The sequence below is a fragment of the Harpia harpyja genome, chromosome 3, assembly GCF_026419915.1.
Source record: "Harpia harpyja isolate bHarHar1 chromosome 3, bHarHar1 primary haplotype, whole genome shotgun sequence".
In the NCBI taxonomy this organism is placed as follows: Eukaryota; Metazoa; Chordata; class Aves; order Accipitriformes; family Accipitridae; genus Harpia; species Harpia harpyja.
Genome location: NC_068942.1, coordinates 21,464,628 through 21,489,721, shown reverse-complemented (window position 1 = coordinate 21,489,721; position 25,094 = coordinate 21,464,628). Strand labels below are relative to the sequence as shown.

Sequence of the window (25,094 nt, the reverse complement as noted above, 5' to 3'; positions counted from 1 at the left end):
AGCTCCGACAAGCGGGCAGCTGAGAGGCAGCTTTCGCAGAAGGAGTGATGAACACCAGGGCTGCGCAGGTGCAGATGAAGGCAGATATTTCGCCGTGACAAGTGTCTCTCCGTATCCTTGTCACTCTGGAGAAGCCTGGTCAGGAGCACATTGTGATCTGTGTTCTTACAAGTGCCATTTAAAACCAGAACTGGGAAGGAAGGGAACGTCTCCAATTCCAGGGTAAAAACTGATTGAGAAACAGAGCAGAAGGGAGGCAGCTACGACAAAGTTCTCCTTCCAGAAACACTTACGGGCAAACTGGGTCATCTGCCTAATTGATACAGGCGATGTATTTATGAAATACTGAGGATGGAGGACTTTTTGCCCTTATTAAAAAAAAAAAAAACCAAAACAAATCCAAACCACAACACACACACACACAAATGGGTAAAACCAATAATGGAATTTCTCATTCTGCTCGCTTTTTTTCTAAATCAAACCTGCATTTTCCTTTAAAAAAGTAAAAATACAAAAACAAAGATACATTAGAATATCCTACTGTCCAGTAAATGTCTTAAAGGCAATATTTATGGAGAAAAAAATGCATCAAGCCCTTCCTTTGACAAAAATGAAGCACCCTGAAGTTCATTCTGTACCAAGGAATGCCGCTGCTTCTGCTGTTCGTTTAAATTACTCCTATCACCACAGTTTGAATATGCATTATTTGTCTTCAAATACCTAATCATAAAACTAGACTAATGCTGAAAAAAAAAAAATCCTAGTGAGAATGCCGTGCCGTTGATAAGCTAAAAACAGCATATCATGAGAAGGCAAACTAATCTTTCCGTTTACTTTGTAAATAATCCATTAGCTAAACTTCTATTTTAGGCTGGATGCTTGATGCTTAACGCTTAAAAGTCCAAATACCCTTCATATCCCTTATAACAGAGAAGAAACTTGTAAAATGCCTTTGGTGCATCAGCTTATCATTGTATGAATGTTTTAAAGAAACTCACTAGTACTATAGGAAATGTAAGTGGGCTTGTTTGTGTTGTTTAATACTCCAAGTGTCATTTCATTCTTTAAAGGGGTTAGAACAGAGGAGGGGGAAAGGGGAGGAAGTCTTACTTAATTTGTTGCATATGTCCCAACGTGTTATACAACTAAGTGTATTATACCAGAAAACTAAAGCAGTCTGCGCCACAGCAAACTCTGTGTAACTCAAAATAGGAGAATAATCTGGCCACAAACAAGTCAAAAATTCAGTGAAACTTCCTCTCATATTATATATACACACACTTTACAAGCTACATCGAGTGTCCTTTCATATTCCAAAAGAAATACATTGTAGACACCAAACATACTGTACTTTTACTTAAAGGCTTCATCAAACCATATGTGCAGACACTTGAGAAGACGAGAGTGTTAAGCTTCCTAGGGTCCTAGAGTCAAAGAAATTCTGCTGCCCCCCACTGCTAAGTAAGTGCACTCCTTCCACAGGGGGCAACATCTGCCGATCCGTCATGGTTCCACTTGGCGAGGACCCCAAGAAACTTCCTTGGGAAGAAACGATTTTCTCAGGACTGGCAGCCAGTTTAGGGGATGTGGAAAAGTTATATCCATAGAGCGCACAGGGGCTGTGCAGTCTGAACGTGTTGTAGGAGCCTTGGTGGGTTTGATTAGTGGTAAAGGCATTGCTGGATGGGGATGGCATGATGTACTGGAGCTGTGGAGACATCCCTGAAATCTGCATAGATAAGCCAGTCTGCGGGCAGCTGAATGCATCCCCATCGTTGCCACTCATAGACATATTCACAGTTGTGCTACTCGACACACCGACATAGGAGGGAGTCCTCGGGGGTGCAAACGTCTCACTGGTTTGGTTTGTGAGCCTGTTGTAGGTTTCAGCCAAAGAAGTGCTGTATCTGTTCAGGGTCAAGCCTGAGCGGGCACAAGCTGTGTAGTCAGCTGGAGCAAGGCTACAGAGCTGGCTAGTGTTGGGACTGAGGTGGAAGGCTGGAGATGAGCAAGGGGAACCCGGTAAAAGGTGAGGGTGGGTAGATGGCACTCCACTGCCGGATCCCTGGAGTAAAGTAGAGGAACCTGCGTTTCCTGGAAGAGAATATTACAATGTAAGAAGCACATTGGGAAAGGTTCACTTCCTAGGCAACAGATCGAGACCTTCGTCTTTTATAACAACCCTCAAAATGAAACATGACCCAAATTTATTCAAAAAATATTGTACATATGTGTGCAGGGGCTCTGTGTGTGTGTGTGTATGGCACATGCATATTTTTAAAGAAACAACCTGACCAAGAAAGAGAATGTAAGTTATGCTTTCGCAACCATCACTCAATACTTAGAGCTCCTGCCCAAAATGTTAACTACTCTTTATTTGACACTGGAAGGAAATTGCATGGCAGCTAAGATGTAGCCAAGTGCGTACCACATCACAAGAAGCCTCCTTCAAAATGACAAATTTTGTGTTGTCAATGCTCTTAGTACACCCGAGTGCATTTCAAGCGATCTGTGCCTGACTGTCAGGAATAGGCTCCTTAACTCAAATGATAGAGGCTCCCACAGTTCAACAGCTTCAGGGAAGTTCACAACTTCAGAACAAAAGTTCAGAACAAAAGTTCAGAAAAAAACCTTCCAACTTCAAACCAAAAAAACTTGAGAAAAAAATTTCAGAACAACTTCAGGAAAAGTGTAGGCTGAGTACGGTGCATGGCTGCTTCATTTCTGGAACAGGTAGGTGGAGGTTTAGGTTTGCAGCAATCTGCAAACTGTTCATTTACTGATATCAGAACTTTTTACATGACAAATACCAGTGCTGAATGCTCCTGAAAACGCACTGCTTGCTACAGGTGAAGCCTTTTCTCAGGACTGAAAGTTTCCCAGCTGCAAGAAACGCTTCCTTTTCTTAGAGATTGTATCTCCCTGAAAAATGAGAGTAGAAAAACTAATTTGCGCCTTTCACCGTCTCCCAGGCGGAAGGCTCTTAACAAGGAAGACTCTCCTGTTTGTGAATGCAGCTTGATGCTGCAAAGAGATACACACTGTCAATAAGTTAACAGGTTTTCCTCATAGGCAAGCTAGTAAAAAGAAAAATACATTATTAGTGAACTCTGCCTGCTGCTTCTTGCTCTGTTGATAGGACACCACAAGCTCAAAGCACCATGAGACACTGCCACATTCCAGACAACCTGGTGTAAGGCATACTTATTTTTCTTCAAATCTATGTCAACACCTCCGCTACCTGAAGATGGGCACTTCCAGCATTAATAACCAGGACAAATTTCTAATGGGTTCTTTCAGCAAGTCTCTAAACCACCCTACTGTGCAAGGTATAGACAACTAAAGATTTTGCAAGGATCCCAGTTCCCATCCTCTGAACATCAACAGTAACTTCAACAAGCTCCTTAACCTCAGGCAACAGCAGAAAAGGAAGCGGGCAGTTCATGGCAGCAGTTCCCCTGCTCTCAAACAGTGCTGCTACATACAAACAGGGCAATACAGCTGGTCTGTCTCCTAGATAGATTAACTTCCTAGTGAGGTGCCTTTCAGTCTTACACAGTCTGACAAGGTATTTCACGTCTGATGCTGACTTCACATTCCAGGCCTTTTTTATGAGGACTGTCCCTCACCCCTATGCCTCACCCAAAACTCTGCCAACCCTCATCCAACATATCTATGACTTGGCACAAAAACTCCTTTTTAATTGCCCACATCAAGCACTGATGCTCAAGATTTCTCAAAGGAGTGGGCTAAGGAGAAATTGACAAGTCATTTCTGTGTATTTCTGTATCTTCTGGATTTTTGCTCTGAAGACGCTTAATGACTTTACAATACATTATCATGAAAGCAGGTAGGATGTTTGTAAATTTGGCAGCAGGAAATGTGAAGAATCAGGAGCAGTATGCCTGATTTAGTTGGGAAAAGGGTGAGAGGTTTTCTATATGCATTGGGGTACTCTGGAAATAAAGGAACTCGGAAAAGAGTACAGAGACTCCCCTCTCTGTCCAAACAGGCCATTTAAATATCCCTCTCCCTCACAGCACTACCTGTATGATGGGAAAGCGGAAACCAAGAGGTTATGGACTGGGGAGCAGGAAAGAGCAAAATGGAGAGGAGGTCCATTCTTTCAAGCTCTAGGATGCAGATAAAGTTTGTTGGGACTTTTACTGAACAATTTTTAGGTCTTTAAGAATCAAGAAGGCTTTCCAAGGAAGAAACCCAATTAAGCTTGCTACTATTTATTCATTCCTTAAGAGGTCATTTCTTCTCTCATTCCTTTTTTTTTTTCTCTTAAACACCCAAGTAATTCCTACATTGGAGTTTGGATGTGTACAACAGAAGTCATCTATAAATGATCTCTACCTTGTGTATCTAACCAGAGCATAATGCCAAGGAATAGGTTATTCCATCCAATAACCAGCATTCTCCTCCACATGTGATCTGATTTATCTTTCCAACCTAACATTTTTATTGCCACAGTGGTTAAGTTAGCATTAGTTTTCTAACTTAGAATAACTCTGATGAGAGGTGATGGCCTGCACTGGTGTTGGTTGGTTGCTTTTTCTCTGCAAGTGACACACTTACCTAGACTTGGATAAAGCACGATGGGTGAATCTTTATCTTTATGCACTTTTATTTTGAAAGAACACAAAGAAGATCGTTACCTTGTTTGGGTATCCCAGGTATATCTTCAAATGTAAGTGTCCTCAGCGAAGGTCTCCAGAAGGCATAAGACTCTACCAGAGCTTCCAGTCCCATTCTATTTAGAACAAAAACATCACGGTGTCGTGAAAGAAAGCTGTATTTTGTCACATGCCTGTGGATACTTTACCTCAGAAACATATACAAAGTAGTAACATTTCAGGATTCTTTTGAAGTTCATTTTGCTTTTTAGAAAAGAGCCTTAAATCCTTATCCATGAGATCACTGTGATCTGCAGCCACTGGGCTGGCAGCACGCAAAGAGTTTCCCAATTCCACGAGTCTGGCGCTCTATTTCAATGGTTTTGGCCTTTTGGGGAGGGTTATTTGATGGGGGATACTTGGCTAAAATGTCGTTAAATGTTTTCCTAGTATAACATTTCCTTAAGAGCAACTGTTCTAACTGCCAGAGGGATGATCTCTTATTTCTGCATAGAACAAAGGTGATCCACTGATAACTTCCATTAAAACAGGATTCCCAGTCATTACCGATGGAGTTGGAAAATCACACTTACAACAAAGGCATGGGTGTACAGCTCTTTTGCTACTAAAATGTATAAAACAATTTGTGCTTTGGTTATTACGTGCTGAGCAAAATGCCTTTAGAAACTAAAAATCTTCTGTCATTTTCTTTCAACAGTGTCATGACAAAATAGAAATAACTGGGTAGACAATCACGGCAGACAGTATTCAGAAGAATCTCTATTTCCTGAAGGTAAAGGCTCGTTTGTTTTCTGACATAATTTTAAGAATAATGCACCTCAGAGGTATTATTTTGCTGTTATTTTTGGCTGCTGGGCCCCAAAAGCCTGTTAAGTGTCAGAATCAGGCACACACCAAATACAAGTGGCCTTGCCTTTGAGCAGCAGCACTCTGTAAACTCGAATTATGCAAATAGCCCAATCTGAAGCTACCAACATGTTCTTCTGATACTGCTTCTTCCCCATTGCATTTCCAGCAGGATCACAAATGTATGTCAGGAAACATTTATAAAGTATTTATTAGCTGAACCTGGACTAAAAAGATAGCCTTCATTTTCTGCAGTAATGGTGAATTTTCATTTCTAGTTAAAGTGAAGATAAAAGCCGCCTCCTGGAGGAGTGCAGCCAAGGCGATAATTTATACAAGATGCCTTCGAACAATTTCCACATTTTATCACCACCCTAATTTACGCTATCAAATGGCCAAGTTTATTTAACAAAACAGTTATGTTTTTCCTGAAGTATTTAAAGGGAGAAATTCTGGTCCTTTCCTGAGTAAAAGTTTTTATAGGGTCAAACTTAAGGCCTAACTGAAGAATGAAACTATTCTCAGCACATAAATTCTGTTGCGCTTTGCAAATGCACAGGGAATGCTTTTAAAAGGTGAAGCTACTGATTTCTGTAAAATAGCCTGTGGGACTGAACAGGAATGACCTGAAAGGGAATATTTTTAATTAAACAGAATTATTGCATGCAGCAGTGCAGAGCAGAGATAGCTGCAATAATTAAAGCAATACTGAAAAGTTGGATATACAATGGTACCACAGTATATTTTTACACTTTTGTTGCAGACTAAAATGCCTTGGTGATAAATACACCAGCCAGAACAATGAAGATAACAGAATCTTAACATTTAATTTCAATATTTAGCAACAGAGTAGATTAATAATCAACTGAGTAAACAAGTAATTTAAATAAAAAAAGAAATTTTCCTGAACAATTAAAAACCTGAGCTGCATTCCCAAACACACTTATTCAGTACCACAGAGCCTATCAAAGAAGACAGCAACACTGACTTCAGTACACCAAGACCAATTGGCAATGGACAAGAGTTTGCAGAGTCACTTCTGTAACAAGTGTGTTTGTTACACTAAAAGCATCCAGACCTCACCTAAAGCCAGTTCCGAAACATTTTACAGAGGCTGGCCCTTCCTACAGGACTGGCCTCCTAATCCACTTCCATCAACTGTAACTGTCTTTCAATTAAAATATCCTGCTTTTTTTCTAATGCCCGAACCAAACTTATTCCTAGCAGCCAAACCAAAAAACCTCTCTGGATATCCCCAGTCTTACAACTGGATTTGCATGGTTGCAGATACAGTACTCTTACTGCACCTACATCGTCCTCAGGTAGGGGACGTCCAGGATTGTCCTGTCACGTTAAATCCAGTTCAAAACTGGTGTCTGAATGATTCTTTCCTCCTATTTTCAAGGGCATCTTCTCTTGTTTCATATAACATTATCAAAAAAATTCTAACTCCACTTAAACTCAGAAATTACAGAGGAGTCAGAGTTTCACACTTCTTAGGAGACTTCTTAGTACTTATTCTATAGCTCTGCAAAAAGCATGCATAGCAGAGACACTGCCTACGGAGAGCTGTCAAATAAGGCATGTATGGCTACTCTTTTCTTCCCCAAGTACACACAGCATGTTTCGTTTCTTCAGTCACTGCATTTATCTGGAAGTTACTGTTCACTTAATTTGTTTCTTGCTAGAAGACAAAAATCTTAGACAGCAGCAAATGCAGAGTGCAAGCTGAAAAGATACTTACAATGAATTCCTGTAGATCTTTACAACTACCCCACCCCTTCTATAACTGTTCATCTTCTAAAAACTACTCTCATTTGCTGTCCAGTCTCAGCGTTTATGTCACTCAGACGGAAGCATAAAACAGGCTTTAATGCTGTAGCCTCTGCTAAAAGAGAAGCTCAATAAAGCAGCTACCAAAAGATACTCTCTGAGCATTCCTACCAGCACACAGCCTGCTCCCTTCTCTGCAAGGCTAGGTCATAAATATAGCAGCTGTAGACACCAAACGCAATGTGGTCACTGGAACTGATGTATAATATGCACCACAATTAAATGCTGCTTTTTTTAGCTGAAATGGTTTAACATACAATTCATAACAGGCTTAAGTATTTTGCATTAAACAGTCTTTGGATAAAATACGTCATCAGTACTGGCAGCAGGGACTAGACCCAAGTCTCCACTTTGCACTACTCAGATTCCCCATTGCTATTTTGAAAGATTCATGGATCAAGAGAGAACAAGCAATTAATCAGTCCAACCTCAACAGAAAAGGTGGAAACCAGGCTCTTTTCAAGGTCATCTATAGCCTAGTAGGAAAGGCACTCACCTAGGAAGTGGATTTAAAACTCCTTAGGCTAAAGAGACACTTGAACACAGGTCTCCCACCTCCTAGGCAAGTGTACTAAAGGAAAGGTTACTGTAAGAGGCAACTTAGTTTCTCCTCCTTTAAGAGAAAGCAATGAGCCATTCATGCATACTAAATGCCACTTACGTGCAAGAAAGCCTGGGCTTATAGTTTGACACTGGCATCTGCAATTTGTGTCTCCAGCCAGGAGAAAGAGGAGATTTCAGGAGCAGCCTGAAATCACAGACCTGAGTATGCATTATTTCCATTTGCAGCCTTCATGGTATGCTGCCGCTTCCACCGAAAGGAAACCCGAGTACATGAGTCAAGCCGTGTGCCAACCCATTCTTGACCTAGATAGTTAGAGGAGTAGGAACGGGAGCCCACCACAGAGAACATATACTGGGAAACCTAAGTGCTCCAGCAGGGAGTCTGAGTCCCCAGACTAATTTGTCTGTAAATACAGGTATTCCCCTCTACCAGCCTTCACAAACTGATTCTGTCAGCAGTAACAAGCCCACCTCCTTCCCCAACACCTACCTGTTACGTCCCGAATCTCTAAACCCTTTGGCGAATGGATTCCTATCAATCTTCAGACGAGTTATCTGTGAAGATGATTGAAGAAATTATTGCCTGCAAATTCGGCTAAGCAACACATCGAATTACTATCCTGACAGAATTAAGCTGACAGTGGAGTGGAAACATCTTCATGTTTGTATGGTTTAAGATGATTGTCCTGAAACACAGCAAAACAAGGGCCAGCCTTCTGATCATTATTTTTGCAAATCCCCAGAGAAGCTAATAGGTATTTAATGCTACCAAATGGCAGGTTGGAATTCTTGAGAAAAATCTTCTGGCAAATGTCATTCTTCACCTAAGAGAGTATACAGCCTAACTGCAATAAAATTTAAATTAAATTTTATTTCTGTATGGGTCAAGAAGAAAATGTGAAAAGAGAGATTATCTCTAGACTATTATCCTCCATAAAAACAACAGCACCCCCCCCCTAAAATACTTGTAATTTATTTAAATAAATGGGATAGGTATGAAATAATTATATTTCAGTATTTACACGGCCCTCCTGCTGTTCTCTTTGTAAAGATAGCAAGGCATACGTAATTTCCAAAAATATAGCTGCAATAACTTACGTGGAATTAACAAAATGTCACAACACTAACTATGGTGTCACTATGTATGTTAATACTTAAGCAAGTGGTAATAAGAGCCAAACACTGGAGTCACGCAACCTGCAGTTTACTTTTGACTTTGAATCTGTGTGGACCCAGATAAATTGCCGTTAATAATATACGCTGAATGCAGTTAATGAAAACGACTGCAACTTTCTTCAGACCTCAGCTTCTCTGTTAAGGTCCTGGGATTTTTGAAATCACTGGAGTCAGGAACAAAAGTGCTTTAAAAATTCTATCTAGACATGTATCCACACTTAAAGGTACAAAAACACCTTTAAAAATTAGACTGTTCTTTGCCTTGTGTTTCAATGCTGTATTTATAATTAAGACAACATTAACTATGCTAATTAGACTGTATGATCACCACAATAAGAATGACTTTTTACATGCGGCATCTAGCCCACATGCCCTTAAGTCTCAGCTATAGCCTCCAGGCGCTGCTGCAATGCTACTAGTAAAAGCTACTCGTGACACAAAAAGGGTTTAGACAATGCTTTTTAGTAAGTGGTATAATAAAAAGTATCCGCTTTTCTCCTATCTCTTATTTCCCTGGTCTACTCTGAAAAGCCCGTAAAGTGCTAAGCAGAAAGCCCAAGTTACCTGTTGATTTTGGTACGCTGTGACAGTAGTGAAAACTGTCTCTGGAAAGGAGAAGGCTTTCACCCCTTCTCCTGAAGGGATAGGCTTGACGGGGGACAGATCATCTCCGCAGTCTTTTCGGATGACGTGGACACGAGGCTGATATTTATGCATAGAGTGAAGGATAATCTATGCAGTCATGAAAGGAAAAAGATAACATTTATTAGAAAGGACACCCTGCTGTTTCAGGACTAATAGCTTTTTGGAACAGATTACGGTATGTGTTTACCATGCCACTTACTGGAAATCAAATGTTTTCTTTAACCTCTGAAGGTTCTTATTACAGTAGTCTAATCCCTGTGCGTTTATGTTATTGCCAACCCTAAGCATTTAAAAATTACCACTCAGGAGCTCCAAATTCAGAGACTGGCTCAATTGAGACTGGCTCAAAAAAAAAAAAAAAAAACAAAACCAAAAAACAGGAGTGAAGTCCTGGTCCCACTGGAACTAGGAAAGTTTTGTCACTTTTTTCTACTGGAGCCTGGATTTGATCTAACAGGATTAAGGGCAACAGCATTTGCCTTTTGTTTTTGGAACCTTCGGGATATGCTTGGAGCAATTTTTTTCCTGATATCTCAAAGGCTGGAAACATACCTTGTTTTGAACACAAGCTGAGACTCTCACACTCTGAAGAAGCAGAGACTTAGAGTAAAATAATACCAAAATCCAAAACTCTAAAGTGTTAATAACCCTAGATTCATAACACAATGAATATCAATACACAAACACCTCTCAGCATACAAAAACTCAATTAAGAATAAATTATAAATGAGAGGTATATGAACTCACGGTGCATAAAATTAAACACAAAAATACCTCTTGCTATTGCTCCCAAATTTTAGAGGAGATTTAAAATACAGAATTTTTCCTCTATTTTACCCCACTTCGGATAACCACTACTAAAATAGAAGATTTCAACAAAAAAATAATTGGAAGCTCAACTATTATTGTTGGAAGGCCTAAGAAATGAGTAACTCAATAAATAAATAGTCCTATGGCTATTGGCCTGTGGAACCACTAATCAACATTCAGGGGAAGCTTTTTAATTTCCTGCTCCTTGAGTAGCCTCAGAATGTGCATGTGCTCAGGCACCCGACAGAGCCCCTATGCCAGACACCGTGGAAGTTCATTCATCCAAATGACATAGAGGACATTACATTCATTTGGATAAACTAGAGTTTGGCTAGTTTAATACACTTGGTCCTGGCCAGATGACATGACCCCATTTTGGATAAGCCAAGTTAGTGGATAATCAGGGGGGTTATTAGCCTGTAAGTAAGGTTTTGACAATGACATCACAGGCTCCAATTAATTTGCTCAGGGAGTGCCCTATGGATGTTCTCATACGAAGCCTTTTCCCAGTTTCTGAAATCTTGCTCAGAGCAAGATTTTTATCATGAAAATGTGTATTCTCTTTCACAACACTCCTTTCAGTTCTCCACTGGCAAAGATCTAAAAAATGAAAATGTAGAGAGGACAGCACAGTCCTGACCCTATTTTCTTGTGAACACCCAGCGATACCAGGGGAGGTACTGGTGCAACAGAAAAAAATGATCAAGAAAAGCTCCGTTCCACTGTTCAAAGCTATTCTGTGCCTTGCCATTTGCCTGGGTGCCACGGAGCATGCCACGTTCTGCTCCCACCCCGGTTACTTCACCCCATCATCTCTGTGGTGCAAACTACACGGCAGACTTGACTGTACGCAATGATAACCTAGGCAGCTACGAACAATTCTGCTCATGTATCAGAACAAGTGAAGTCACAGGAGCATGGAGATAAACACCTCCTGCTCCTTATCTGGGTGGCTATTACAGCTAAACTGATCCTTGTAAGCTCTTAAGAGCAACCTGGCTTGGCTCTGTGCTATACTGAAATTTCCTGTGCTGACACACTGTTAGACGATTAGCGAATCCATAGCAAGAATTTTTTTTTTTCTGGATTTTGTACCGTGCCTTGTACAACGAGATCTTTATTAATGATCAGGACTCTGGATTCTAAAAAATAATACATAACTGCAGAACCCTGGTGAATTAAAGAGCAACACTATGAAGATAGGACATAAAAGGAGAGGGAGATGCAACACCCACTCCAAAAACTGTTTAGCTCTATTAATCTAAGCATCACCTAAAGCTACTGTAAAGAGAAAGCTAAGCGCTTGCACATTTAACAGCACAAACGAGATCTAACAGTTTACCTGCAGAAGCAGCAACTTTCCCTTCGTACTCTTTAAAGCCAACAATAAAAAACCCCAACCCAAACAAGTCCCACCAAACGCCAAACACGAACTGGCAAAACTTTCAACTCACAATTGAAGAGCCTGCCTTTCTCTATAAATCCCTAAAAGGGCAAGACAAAAACACTTCGTGGGGGAATAAACCTCTCCCGCCAAAGGTAAAATCACACTTGGACCACAGCAGCTGTCAAGACATCGTTATCAGACGGAAGATGCCGCAGCAGGGAGCCCACAGGTAAGCGGCAGGGCAAGGCAACAGCCTGGCAGAGCAAAGGCAGCCAACGCACCTGCAGACACACAAAGCTGGGATTCCCTTCGCAATACGGCTTTTGAGAGATGTTGCCATGATGAGGCCTCAGAGCTGACCACGAGCTCGGGCACCACCGTGGCACAACCATTACAGCCAGAACAAGCAAGGGCCCGATACTCTTTTGCAGGGGAGATGCCAATCCTCCGGCAGCTCGGCGGTGCACGGACTACACAGCCACCTCCCCACCACCGGCATGGTCCTTACCTTGCCGCTGTTTTTGCCAAAAATCCTCCTTTATCCTCCCTGCAAAGCCCATGCATTCAGGCTTTCTGCAGTCAGGAAAGTGTGTGGGTCTGAGGACCATGCCTCTTCACAAAGACAAAAATTGCAAGTGCAAATGCTGATGTTTCCCAGCTTTTCATTGTGACAAGAACATATAACTACCCATTGACTGTAAGCAGAGCTCGCTACTTGGAGCCAAGTCTGGGCAGAGTAACAGTCTGCCTCTGCTTTCAGCCTCACCCCACTTTCAAATGGGGAAAAAAAAAAAAAGAACCAACCACCAAGGAACAATTAACACGCTAACAGCCCCATTTTCACTAAAAGTTAAAAGATGTTCCTCTGCATCAAAAAATACTCAGTTGAAAAGCATGGAAAATAGCATCAAAAATATTGACTTTTCCCCTCTACTGAAATTCAGATTAAAAACTGCATCAAAATAGAAAAATCAGCCAGCTCTAACCAGCCAGAGGGAGAGACTGCGTTTACAATGCAGCACTTACTCCACAGATGAGAGATGGATGAGAGGCATTAACAAAGAGTGCCCAGACCACGCACTTCTCGGTGTCAACTGCAAAATGCAGGTTTACTTTTCCTTACCATCACAACTCAGAAAGACACAAATGCCACAGCATGTGTCTTAATGACGCCATCGGGCCTTAATGCCTCTATAAGCACACAATCTTTCCAAAGTAGGGAATTCACCCTGGGACTCCCTTTTGAGATCAAAAACACACAAGGAAAACATATCCTTACAAATTTTGCTTCATCTCCTCAGCCTGCAAGTGGAACCCATGTATCAGAGAGTGTCCTACGTGCAAATGTACTTCAAAATCTCTTTGCAGAACAGCGCTATAAAATTACGTCGTCTCAAACTCCCACTCAAAATACTGATGAAAATAGCAGCAGGCAGCAAGAAGCCCGGAAAGCATTCGAGCAGTGAAGCAAGTCATCTTAGAGGTGCCTGATCTCCTTTCACAAGAAGCTAATCCCAGGCCAACGCGATGCAAGGGGAGCTGGCTGCCGTGAACTACTACCACAGTATAAATACTGCACAGGAATACGACCTTAGCGTCTGTTTGCAAATACTGTTCCCACTCCCATGGACGTGGGTCACTTCTGTCACTGATTCTGAGAATTAATACTCTGGAATAGGTAAAGGGCTCTGGGCTGGTCTCATGCGAGCTCCCTACCTCCACACCTGCAAGATCAAAACCTAGCCCTGGGATTTTAACAGAAAAACTCTGCAAAAGCTTGCGCCTCTGAGGACCACGGGAAGAAAAAAGGAACAATTTCGAGAAGGATTAAAGCCCCAGAACCAGTCAGCATGGAAAGCACGCCCAAAGAACAACAGCTAAAGCCCAACACTGCTTGAACTACCGGAGGAACGATGGCAGAGTGTGGAGATCCCACCGAAGTTTCTCTGAGCCATTCTGCCCAAGAAGGAGGGGAAAAAACCTCTAACCTTCTAATCATCTAAAATATACTCCATCTCCCGTACAGCAGTGGGAGAGTCAGAACACTTGATGTAAAAACAAGTATTTGAGGGACAGTACAGCCTTGACCCCTAGCTCTTGTAATCCCCCATCCCTCCCCTGGTACCCTCTTGAGAAAAATGGTTCCTTCCTGCTTATGAGAAACAATTGGTTTTTATATTCATCACAAAATATGATTATTCGTTTTCCATTATTGCTGGAGGCATTCAGAGGCTACATAGCTTTTTCAATACAGCATTCCACACTACCATAGCTTTAAAAGAAAAAATGTACCCATTGGAAGAGACACTTTTCTGCTTTCTGCTTTTGCCTTTTCTGGTAATTATGAATGACATGTTTGCAATTTCCCAGATTTGAGAAATACGAAATTATTTTACAGTCATCCTTCTTTTGTCCTTTTATTTTAATGCTAAAATTTCCATTTTGGGGAGGAGGGGCGCTGCCATAGCTCTGAATCAGTTCAATGTGTCTCAAATCACTGTACTAGGGCTTTGCTTCACTAGTTTCCAAATCGAAACACTTAACTAAAGACCAGAAAATTTATATCCCCCCACATTATGAATAATGGCGTGCTGTGTACATTACACAGGTTTCAGTTCAGAATAAAAACAAAGCTAAGATCTGGGATGGAAAAATACAGCAATCCAATTCTCTACATAGCTGAGAGTTTATCACCGGGCAGTTTGCGACTGCAAGTGCAGGGGTGGACTGCAGTACCCACGTATCGCCCCTCTGAAATGAGTGAGTACAAAAACCAGCCGGCCTGTTCTCCGTTGGAAAAGCGACATTTTACCCATTCGTATCCACTTCACTTTTTAAAGCCCTTACGATAGACTCAGGACTCAGAGGAAGCAACTCCCCCATTCAGGAAGAGTCACAAATACACAAAGGCTGGGGAAACGAAGGGAACTACGTGGGCTAACCTTAACTCAAGCGGACACTGCCAAATGAGACCCCATAACTGTAGTTCTGGAAAAGAGCAATAGAAAATGTCTTTCTTACAAGCCTAAAGAAAAGTCCCGCTAACTTAAGAGATGTGAATACCCCCACGTTCTTTTTAAGGCAGAGTGCAATAAAATTATGAACAGTATTATAGGAAAGGGAGGCTTTTTATCCTTGTTACCACATTTGCTAGCTCAGTCCAGCCAGTTTCCTGTATTCCTGCCTCTGTAACATAGAAGTTGTAGCTCCTGCACAATTTGACCGGCATCTCACGTTAATCTTCTTTGCAAACACAAACAGGGGAAAAAAAAATCTCGTACTTAAACTTGGACTATGTGTTGATAAAATACCTGGCTTAATGTCACAGAGTTACAACTATCCTGAAAGATGCATGTAGTATCTTTGTACTCTGTGCCAGGTACATTTTCTTTCACTCCCTTCCATGAAGGAGAAAGTATCCTGGTGAATAAATTGGGCTACGCTAAGGACAATGGAATCCACATCCTGTCTCAAAACTAGCCTCCAACATCTTAAAACTCTACCACTTGGAACTCGATGATCCTTCTGAAAGGAAGCCAACATTTCCCATTTAGTTATGGGATTTTGCAAAATTAAAGACTTCACCCTGACTAAAAACAATTCTCATTTCTTAATTATTTCCTAAGGTGTCAAGTAAAACTATTTTAGGGATTGCTGGAAAGATACTGGCTTACATCTGTCATGTTTCAACAGTTTTGAAGAGAAAAGGAAATATTAACATAACACATTTTGTCACATTAGATAATGTCATAACTAAACAATTTAGAACTTGCAAACAGAACACTCATACTGCATACGTCTTCACCAGTTTTTTCAGAAGTAATGAGCCTCAGCTGTGAAAGGGTCTTGCTTCATAAGGTATGTAATAAATCATTATCGGAGCAAACCCAGCTCCCATGTTGTTCGTTTTTGACTGCAATTATTAACACCTCATGGGATTTCACACAAATGTTTAGGTTAAGAAAATAGTTAAGTGTATTTTTATTCACATGAAGTTATTACACACTATTAATGTTTCTTCTAGCCACTTGTGAATTTAAGCGTCCTTTTTGATCGTAGCAGAAGTTGCAAGTAACACACTCGGTGGGAAAACATGAGAGCAATTCCGCCCCTTCGTATTAGGCAATTTAGCCTTGTAAAGTCTTACTTTGCAGAAGCAGTTCTGTTTTTGAGGGGGGAGTAAAACAGCAGGCTCTAATAAGCAGTTAATTATCGCAGCAGAAAGTAAGCAGATTTTAGATCTGGACGGTAAAGTTCCAAAACAGCTTTGAAAAGTCAAGCCTATTTCTGGCACCCTGAAGCTGAACGTCAGAGTCTTCCAGGGCTGAGCAATGTGCCTACATATAATACTGCAGAAGACCAAGTACTCACATGCCCTTGATCGTCCAGCTCGTTATTGGTAAGCTTCAGTTTGTCAAAGCTGATCACTTGTCTCATCCACGTCTCCCCGGAGGCGGGTGAATCGGGGTGAATATAAACACGAGGCGGTACCGGGGAGTCAGCATTACCAGCCACCATCCACTTGGAGCTATGATAAACGTACCTATAAAAAGAAAACAAATACCTATAACCGCAAAACCCCAAATAAATTATCAGACCCATTCAGTATTAATAAATTAGGGCCCATTACATACAGCAAGAACCCATCAACTAACAAAATGCAAAAAGACAATAAATAAAAGTCATTTTTTTAGTTTCAAAACGTGGTTCTGGTATCTACAACAGCAAGGTTAAAAACAACGCTCTGATCTGACCTTAGTCTTCTTAAAATCAGTAACAGCCTTAACACTAGGCTCCACACTGAGCTTTAAGCTGGTGCCAGTTCATTGATTGCTATGGCTCTGCTCTGAATAGGCATCAGCAAATAGCGAAGAATCTAGTCCTCCGTTTATCAAATTGAGTAGTAATTCCGTATTTGGAAGATTTAACATGTTGAGTCTAATGTAAGAGTCTATAAATAAAGCTATTGAAGGGAAAGAACATTATGATTGGGAAAAATAAAGAAACTATGTCAAACTATGCTCTTGCTATTTCTGCAAGACCGTATTAATTTTCTTGAAGAGTACTGCAGAAAGGCTTAAAAATGAAAAAACACAGCCCATATTTCAATTGATAGGCCAATGCTGACAAAGTCATTTTCTAATAAAAATAGTGCCTGCTTCGGTAGAAAACTTATTTTGAAGGCAGACACTTTACAGGGCAATTTAAAAAGCACTGATTAAAAACTTCAAGGTATTTTTTTCAAGTACAGTAAAATTCCAGTAATTCAGCTGTATTTTTTAATAAAAACAAGAAAGACTTTATCAAATAATTTGTTTGTACAATTCAGTTCCTTATTAGAAAAAGACAAACAACATAATTGGAAATGGAAACAAAATGATCCAATACGTGCATCGCTCCGTACAATTCCTATCAAGGTCTAAAACTAAGATCTAGAATGGTGGTGAAATTCTCTCCTGGAGAGAAATTCTCAACCCCAGATCACACAGTCAACTGTTTGCAACATTCTTCATTTATTTGACATTTGTTGGTTTATACTAAATACATGCTTTCCCTACAAAAGTAAATAAAGTCATAAATACACATAAAATACTTTGAGCAACAGCTTCAGCTTCCAAGTATTTACAACAAGGTCCAATTTTGCTAGAAATCTAGACCTAGCTGTAATTTTCTTCATTTCCATTTAGTTTTGCTCTCTGCTATGACAGCTAAAGACTAGGCTCCCTATGTGACTGCTGTTGTATCTTTCATATCTAAACATCTGCATGACAGTTTGTACACGAACAGCCAAAGTTAAAATAACAGTCAGCTATTAAAAAAAAAAAAAAATCATAGGTTGCACAGCAAAGAATGAAAAGTGGAATCAAGTAAAACATGGGAAACATTAATATTTAGTGGGAAGGTTAAAGGCGTGGTACTAGTACATGATTACAGAAATTTAACTAAGAAAATACTGCCCTTCATACAACTTTTGTCCAGTTACTTCAGTTATCTGGGCACCACGTATCACACTGGGCAGACAATGCAGCTCATTACGACTGTATTTTTTTTAAATTAAATAAGGGTTAAACAACTCATATTCCATGTAAATCTTTTTAATTTTTAATATTAACATTTTTATTCCATTTGGAATAATTACCTCCCTTTTTCTATGAATTAAGGAATTGCTCAGACCTTCTAGGAATGATATGCTTAGATTGCTAAGTAAATGCACACCTGCAACACAAAGCAAGAAAAGGGCTTTCATTTGAGCTGCACTGCCCTGGTCCAAAGAAAGAAACATTTTTTTCCTCTATGGTACAGTCAGAAAAGCCTCCCCTAACTGTATGTACTGGACTTCCTCAGCACTGGTATCTGCACCTTGCTGAAAAACACAAAATCTAAAATGGTCCTAAGAAATGTCTTCTACACCACAGGAGAAAAGGACAAAATTGCAGTCAATGAGGTAAGGACATGCAAAAAAACATAGGGCAGTGTTTGCTTAGGAAACAAGGCAGCATTCCTGCAGAACCAAGCTTTTAGTCTTAGTCCGAAATATTCCTAGTTCTACAATTAAATCTGCGGCGGTTTTCCCTACATTATACTAAGTATAGGGTTGAAACAATCAAACCAGCAATTGGTAAGGACCTGATCCTGCCTCCCCTGAACTACTTGGCCGGGCTCCTCCTGGCTACTATGGAGCACGAGCTCGCATCTGTAAAGCAAGACCTACAAAACATCTACAATTCACAATAATAACTGCTGCGGGCCCAATCCTGCAAACATTTCTACAGGACCAGTGGTTTCAGCAGAGTCCAACTAGCTGCCTCGAAACACAACTGCCCTCGAAACAGTGAGAGTTTCAGCACATAATTCCTACGCTCAAATGTTCGAAGAACAACTACTTTTGTTCCTCACGTTATTCCTCAGACAATAATGCCATTAATTCTTTAAAAAACAGTAATTAGAAACATTACCCTTTGTGAATCTAAGCAACCAAGTATCTGAATGATAAACAGCTTTTAAGTTAAATTATATAATCAATTTGAAGTATGACCAAGAAAGCTTATACGTCATTAAAACAAACATCAATGCTATTAATGTTATTAATTAATGTTAATGCCATTTAGCGCTAGAAAAATGTGCATTTTCGTATGTATTTGTTAATAGGAGATAATTCCCACTGACCTGATGAGGAATAAAACATGATAACACTTCCTGACCGCACTAGAACTGCACTCTCTGAAAGCCAAAACCTGACCATATACAACGTAAGGCAGACGTATAAAGAGCTTCAACAGCAATTTTAGTTGTTCTTGCATACTTGGCACAATTTTTTTTTTTTAAATGCATGGGGATGAAAATAGGAATCCGAGGGAGAGTTAAACACGACCTTCTGCTAATTTATATAGTGTTAATGTTTTCTTCCAATAGCCAAGCTCCCTATGGCTTGCATCATGTTTTTTGCCTTAAAGTCACCATACCTGTATCTTTTGTTATCCACTGGCACAATATCCATAGCAATATAATACTGCTGATGTGGGTCTAAACCTGAGATCTTCACTCTCATTGCGGGAAACATCCGCCTGAACATGGAAAGAGAGAGGTCATGTTTAATATGAAACAGACTCGGGAACAGTTGTTTAGGAAAAGTAACCGGTTCGTGGGATTTTTCTCGTTCTTCCTTTTAGCCTACAGAGTCCTTTTGGACGATTATAGTTACATAGCCATGAAATGGCCCATTCGATATGTCAAAACAGATTTCTAAAGTGCATTTACTCGAACAATGCTTCGTATGTTTTGGGATACGCTTTGGGAGTACAGCTATTACCACATCATTTCAACTTTATTGTTAGACAGTAAATCATTTGGTTTTGAGACTTTACTTCAGTAGTACACGCATTTAAAGCCCGTTTGAGATATTAGCTAGAAATTTATTTCTGGAGATGCGCAAACACCACCTCCACACAGGCAGAGCAATACTTACAGAAATGCAAAATGCCACTGAAGTTTCAACTGACAGCAGCTAAACGGTTTATCAGTTCTGTAGCAGCAAATTCGAAAGCTAAATCCGCGGTGATACAATCATAAAAGCCAACGTGCCATGCTGTAACCCAACAATATGGTCTTTATTGAGACGGGACTTCCTGTCTGCAACTTACTAAAGGTGAAGTGCAAGAGCTACTCTGTCTTTGAAAGGTATAGTAAAACTTCTTTATTGAAAGCAGAAACGAATCTACGAGGCAATTTCTCAAAAAAAAAAAAAGCCAGTCAAAAAAACTCCCAACAAAAACCAAAAGTTCACAACTTGGATCCTTCCGTGGAGAAAACGGGGTAATTAACCAACGCGGTGGTTTTAACATAAAAATGCATTCTTAGCTCACGTTTGGTATGCCTTTCATCAAGAAAGTTCATTCTTGAAGCCAAAAAAAAAAAAAGAAAGTCCTAGTGACGAGCTGACTGCAAGCAGTACTTTTCTGCATTTTATAAACCTGAAAGCCATTCCAGTTTATTCAGCGTTTGCTGCTGTTCTTAAAAAAAAAAAATATATATATATATACACACATATAAAAAAATCAATTAAAAGTCATTACTGGAAAGAAAAATCCTATCTCCGTTATTTCTGAATAAGCAGGAGGGTAAACCTGACTGCGGTTAACTAGTTTTCGCTGTTATTTCAGTGCACCTGTAAGATAAAACAGAAATTCCCCGACTGGACTCTCTCAAGACAAATGTTGCTTTGTGCTGTTTAAGACTGCGTTTCAATCATTAGTAAAGCCTCTCTGAAAATGTAGAAGGTAGCATATGGATTCAATAAAATATGTTTTTGTAATTTCTAATAAGTTCAGATACTTTTATACTACCCAGGTTTTCACCACGTGTCTCCACTGGAAAGGGGGAAAAGTCTCCCCCCACTCAGAAGGACCCACGGCGCTCCCAGACCTCGCCCTAATGAGCAGGAAGCCCCAAACGCCACATCCTCCCGCGCCCATCTAAAGTGATCGCCATCTACCTGCCTCGTAAATTTGGGGGGGGGGGGGGTGTCCCCCGTGTTTTGCCCTCCGTCCTGTGCCCGCCTCGCCCCGGGAGAGCCCGGGCGGCGGCCCCTCGGGGTGCCCGTTACCTTCCCGCCTTGGTGATGATCATCTCGGTGCCGATCTCGTGGAAGCGCTTCCAGAGCTCGGCGCCCTGCAGGTCCACCCGCGGCGCCTGCGGCGTGGGCGGCGGCGAACCGGGCCTCGAACCCTTGGGGGAGCCGCCGGGGGAGGCGGGCGGGGAGGCCGCCGGGAAGCCCTCCTCGCAGCCGCCTGCGGAGAGAGCGGAGGAAGCGAGAGGAGTCGGCGGGGGGGGGGGGGAGCGCGGACCCCCCGACCGGGGCGGGGAGCGGACGGGGACGACTCCCTCAGCCCGGCGGGGGTGACGGGCAGCGCCGGGCCCGGGCCTGGGCCGCGGCCTTGCGCGCCGGGACGGGGGTGGAGGGGGGGCGCGACCCGAGTGCCGGGCTGCCGCGCCAGGACATGCGGGGGCGGGGGGGGGGGGGGGGGCGGTGAGAGGGGCTCCCGGCCGCGGAGGGCCGGGGCGAGCCGCCCCCAGCGCCGGGCCGGGCCGGGCCGAGCCGAAGCGGGCGGCAGCGGGTCCGTGGTGCGAGGCCGGCGGCGCGTTTCGTTTGGGCGCGTTTCGCGTGAGCGCCGCCGGCCGCGGCCTGCTGCCCCCGCCGCGTGAAAACGCACTCGCGTCCGTCCACGATGGCAGACACGCACGTGCGGGTACGTGCCGAAGAGATATAGAGAGAGATATATATACATACCCACCCCCGCATGGTCGCACATGCACTTCTAGCAGTACGCGTACGTGTTGTACGAGCGCTTTTCCCCCTCCTCGCAAACAAACCCCCCGCTCTTGCTCCGACCACCCCACCCGCGGCCGGCCGGGGCGCCGGGCAGCCCCGCGGGTTTTAAGCGGCAGCGCCGGCGGGACGGGACGGGACGGGACGTGGGTGCGCATGCAGCGTGGAAAGGCAGAAGGGATAACGGGGAAACGGGGCTGCGGCTGGGGAAGGCGGGCAGCCGGAGCCCGGCCGGGGGAGCGGGCCGCCCGCCCGGCAGTCCCGGCAAGAGGCGGGGGCGGGCGGCGGCAGGTCGCGGGGCGGCACTCACCGGCGGCGGCGCGGGCGGCGCAGCCCAGCTCCATGTCGCCGCAGGTCCTGCCGGCGGCGGCGGCGGCGGCGGCGGTGGTGGCGGGGGAGCTCTTGGCGCAGCAGCCGCTGCCCCCTTCGTCCTCCGCCGCCTCGTCCTCGCCGCCCAGCTTCCGCCGCTTGGGCTGCCGCGGCGGCGGCTGCGGCTGCTGCTGCGGCTGCTGCTGCTGCTGGTGCTGCTGCTTCTCGGCCCCGATGAGCGCCTCCACGGAGAAGGCGTGAGCCTTCAGGCTCATGGTGGTGCCGGGCGAGGACCGCCGCTTGTCGGCCATGCCCGCCCCCCTACAGCCCGCGCATCCAGGCGCGCCGCGGCCGCCGGCACCGGCACCCGCGCCCGGCCCGCCGCGCCGGCCGCCCTCCCGTCCTCCCGACCGCGCAGGCAAGGGGCTGGGGCTTTTCCTCGCCTTTCTTTTTAAATCCGAGTTATCAGCCAAGTTTTTTTTTTGGGGGGGGGGGGTGTTTTTTTTTTTTTAAGAGAAAAAAAAAATCTATTCCTTTCTGCAGATGCGCTCCTTCTCTCCCCCTCCTCCTCCTCCTCCTCCTCCTTCTCCTCCTCCTCCTCCACGTTCTGCCCCGTCTGATGGGCCAGGCAGGACTGACATGGGTAACAAACGCTCTGCGGACACAAATTAGGGCTTGTAATTGAAATTTGTTGCCTTGATCTGTCAGCACTTCCAGGCAGGAGACCGGTGGGAAGAACTCGCTCATTAGTGTCACTGCGGCGGCGGGGGCAGGGCGGAGCCGCGGGGCGGGGGCTGCCACGGCCCGGCCGCCCGCAGCCCAATCAGCGCCGCCCCGGCCCCGGCCCCGGCCCCGGCCCCGGCCCGCCGCCTTACCAGGGGGCCCCCGCCGCGGCGGCCGGGCGAGTTGGTGTCGCGGGGGGGGGGGGTCGGCCCGCCGGCCCGCCCCCCCGGCCGAAAGAACCCCGCGGCAGATGCGCCCCGCAATAAACGTTAATGAGACCCCCACACCCACCCACCCGTGGACTTCGCATCTCCCCCCGCGGGGGGGAGCGGGCTGGCCGGGAGCCCCGGCTCCCTCCGAAACGCGGAGGGAAGGGGGGGCCCTCCCGGAGCGCCGCGTTTCGCTCGGGAAAACCGTTCGGACTTTAAAAAAAAAAAAAAAATGACGTTGTGCCCTTTCTTGCTGTTAGGGATTAGTAATTATTAGTATTATTCAGCTGTTGCGCTCGGAGGTTCATCGCGCTGTTATCCGAACGCTGACTGCAGAGGGGTTTCGGCGCAGGACCCGTAGCCCCCGTTAAACCCAACCCATTAGGCGCTGAAGCTGCAATAAAAAGAGAATTAAACCGAACCTTGTACGAACATCGAGGCATCCAGCCGCAGCAACTTTAATAATAACCATATTCAGGTGCATAGAATAGTTACGGGGAAAATCCTTCCGTATCTGTCCAGCGAGTAAAACTGTTAAAGATTTGGAGCCGGATATCCTTTTCTTTGCATGCCCAGGGAAACGAAAAAGCTATTCAGACTTTTTGTTGCGTTTTCTTTTTTATTTTTTCCTCTTGTTGGGAGATAATTTTTTTTTTCCTTTTTCATTGCTTTTTTCTGCAGAACTAAATGGGGTGACATGCTCCGTTGAGGGAAACAGAATAGAAATCCTCCTTCTGTAAAAAAATCATGGGGCAAATTTCACCGCTTCGGGGAACAGGATCACTGCGCTGTTTTGGGCAACAGAGCGAGAGAAATTCGCGGTATGGTTTGTCCGTGTTACAGCCTCGGAGGTCCTGTTCGGGCCATCGAGTGGCACAGCTGAGATTTCTGATCGTAATCTAAAAAGGAAATAGCTGCCATTTAGGGGACGTAACCGTTTCCACTATCGCATTTTACCTATCCCTTAAATGGAAATTTATCCCTAATTTCAATAGCTGCTTCGTCAGAGAGTCTGAGGAAGGGGCTGATTAATAAATATACCCTAGAGATAAATTATCCCTTCAGATAAGGTTATCAGCGTTAAAATTGTAGAAGTGCTTTCCGGACGTGAAAATATAGGTATGTGACAGAGAGATAATTGATTAAAGAAAAAAAAAAAGAAAAAGAAAAAAAAAACAAAACCGAAACGGCCGCAGGAGCACTAACTCTCTCTCACATTGGAAGAGATGGCAATTTGTCTGAGAAAAATTCGCCACTACGAAAAAAATTCCCCCGCAGTGGCTGTCGCTCTGAATCGATAGGAGAGCGGAAAATGCCCACTGCCTGTCACCGGCGAAGAGTGCTGTGGAGTTAGTTTATCTTTACGTTAAATCTGGGACATATTAACTGTTCCGTGGTCTAAAGTCTGTCTGCTCTGCCTATTCCCGCCGTGATTGAATCTGAAGGAAATCAGATGTGCGGGAGTGATCGAAACGTGCTAAGCTAGAGGATCTTGCGAGGGTGTAAACGCCGTCGCGCTGGGGATGAGATGGATAGGGAGAGGAAGGAAGGAAATGGATGTTATCTGTCCGAGGGCGACCCGGCAGCCTCCCCGCCCGCCCGCCCACCTCCGACGGCACCTTCCGCGGCCCCGCTCCGCGCTCCCGCAGCCGCCGCCGCCGCCGGGTCACCCGCGCCCCCGCCACCGGTGCGACGGCCCCGGCGGGGCCCGCGGGAGCAGGTACCGACCCCCGCCGCAGCGGACCGGGGGGAGTGGGGGGGTGCGCGGAGGAGGAGGGTGCGCTCCGCGGCGGCGGGGCCCGGCGTGCGAGCGGCACGGAGCGGGGGGGGGGGGGGGGGGGAGCGGAGGGGGGGATCCGGGGTCTTTAGGCCGAGGCTGCGCGGGCGGGGAGAGCGGGGTCGGCCCCGAGAGGCCGCCGGGATCTGCCGAGGGTGGGGGGGGCGAGCCGCCCCCCCGCCTCCGCCGGGCTCTCCGCGGGGCAGCGCCGGCGGAGCGCGGCTTCGGCGCACAGGCGGGGAGGGAGCCGGAGCGGCGGGGGTGCCGCAGGGGTGCCGGGGAAGCCTCTGGGCACGGACGGAGGGGGGGGCGGTTGTCGGTCCTGCCCGGTTTTTCTTCCTTTCCC

The 25,094-nt window shown here is 44.5% G+C and overlaps 1 protein-coding gene across 1 annotated transcript; it reads right to left on the bottom strand.

Annotated features, from left to right (window-relative positions):
• Positions 1-1,013: 1,013 nt before the first annotated feature.
• Positions 1,014-22,536, bottom strand: TBX18 (T-box transcription factor 18). The gene is made up of 8 exons (XM_052781597.1): positions 22,041-22,536; positions 21,008-21,191; positions 19,368-19,469; positions 16,276-16,447; positions 9,627-9,794; positions 8,377-8,441; positions 4,665-4,759; positions 1,014-2,094 (listed from the first exon to the last, which is right to left on the bottom strand). Exons 1-8 carry the CDS (start codon positions 22,348-22,350, stop codon positions 1,370-1,372), a joined length of 1,821 nt encoding a protein of 606 aa, XP_052637557.1. The 5' UTR covers positions 22,351-22,536; the 3' UTR covers positions 1,014-1,369.
• Positions 22,537-25,094: the final 2,558 nt, after the last annotated feature.

Bases quoted from the DNA above. Each gene is read 5' to 3' on its own strand.
- TBX18 (XM_052781597.1), bottom strand. From the start codon at position 22,350: ATGGCCGACAAGCGGCGGTCCTCGCCCGGCACCACCATGAGCCTGAAG. The intron at 19,470-21,007 runs GTAACGGGCACC...TTCCATGTTCAG, and splicing joins ATCATCACCAAGGCGGGAAG to GCGGATGTTTCCCGCAATGA. The intron at 4,760-8,376 runs GTAGGTGTTGGG...TGTTCTAAATAG, and splicing joins AGAGATTCGGGACGTAACAG to AATGGGACTGGAAGCTCTGG.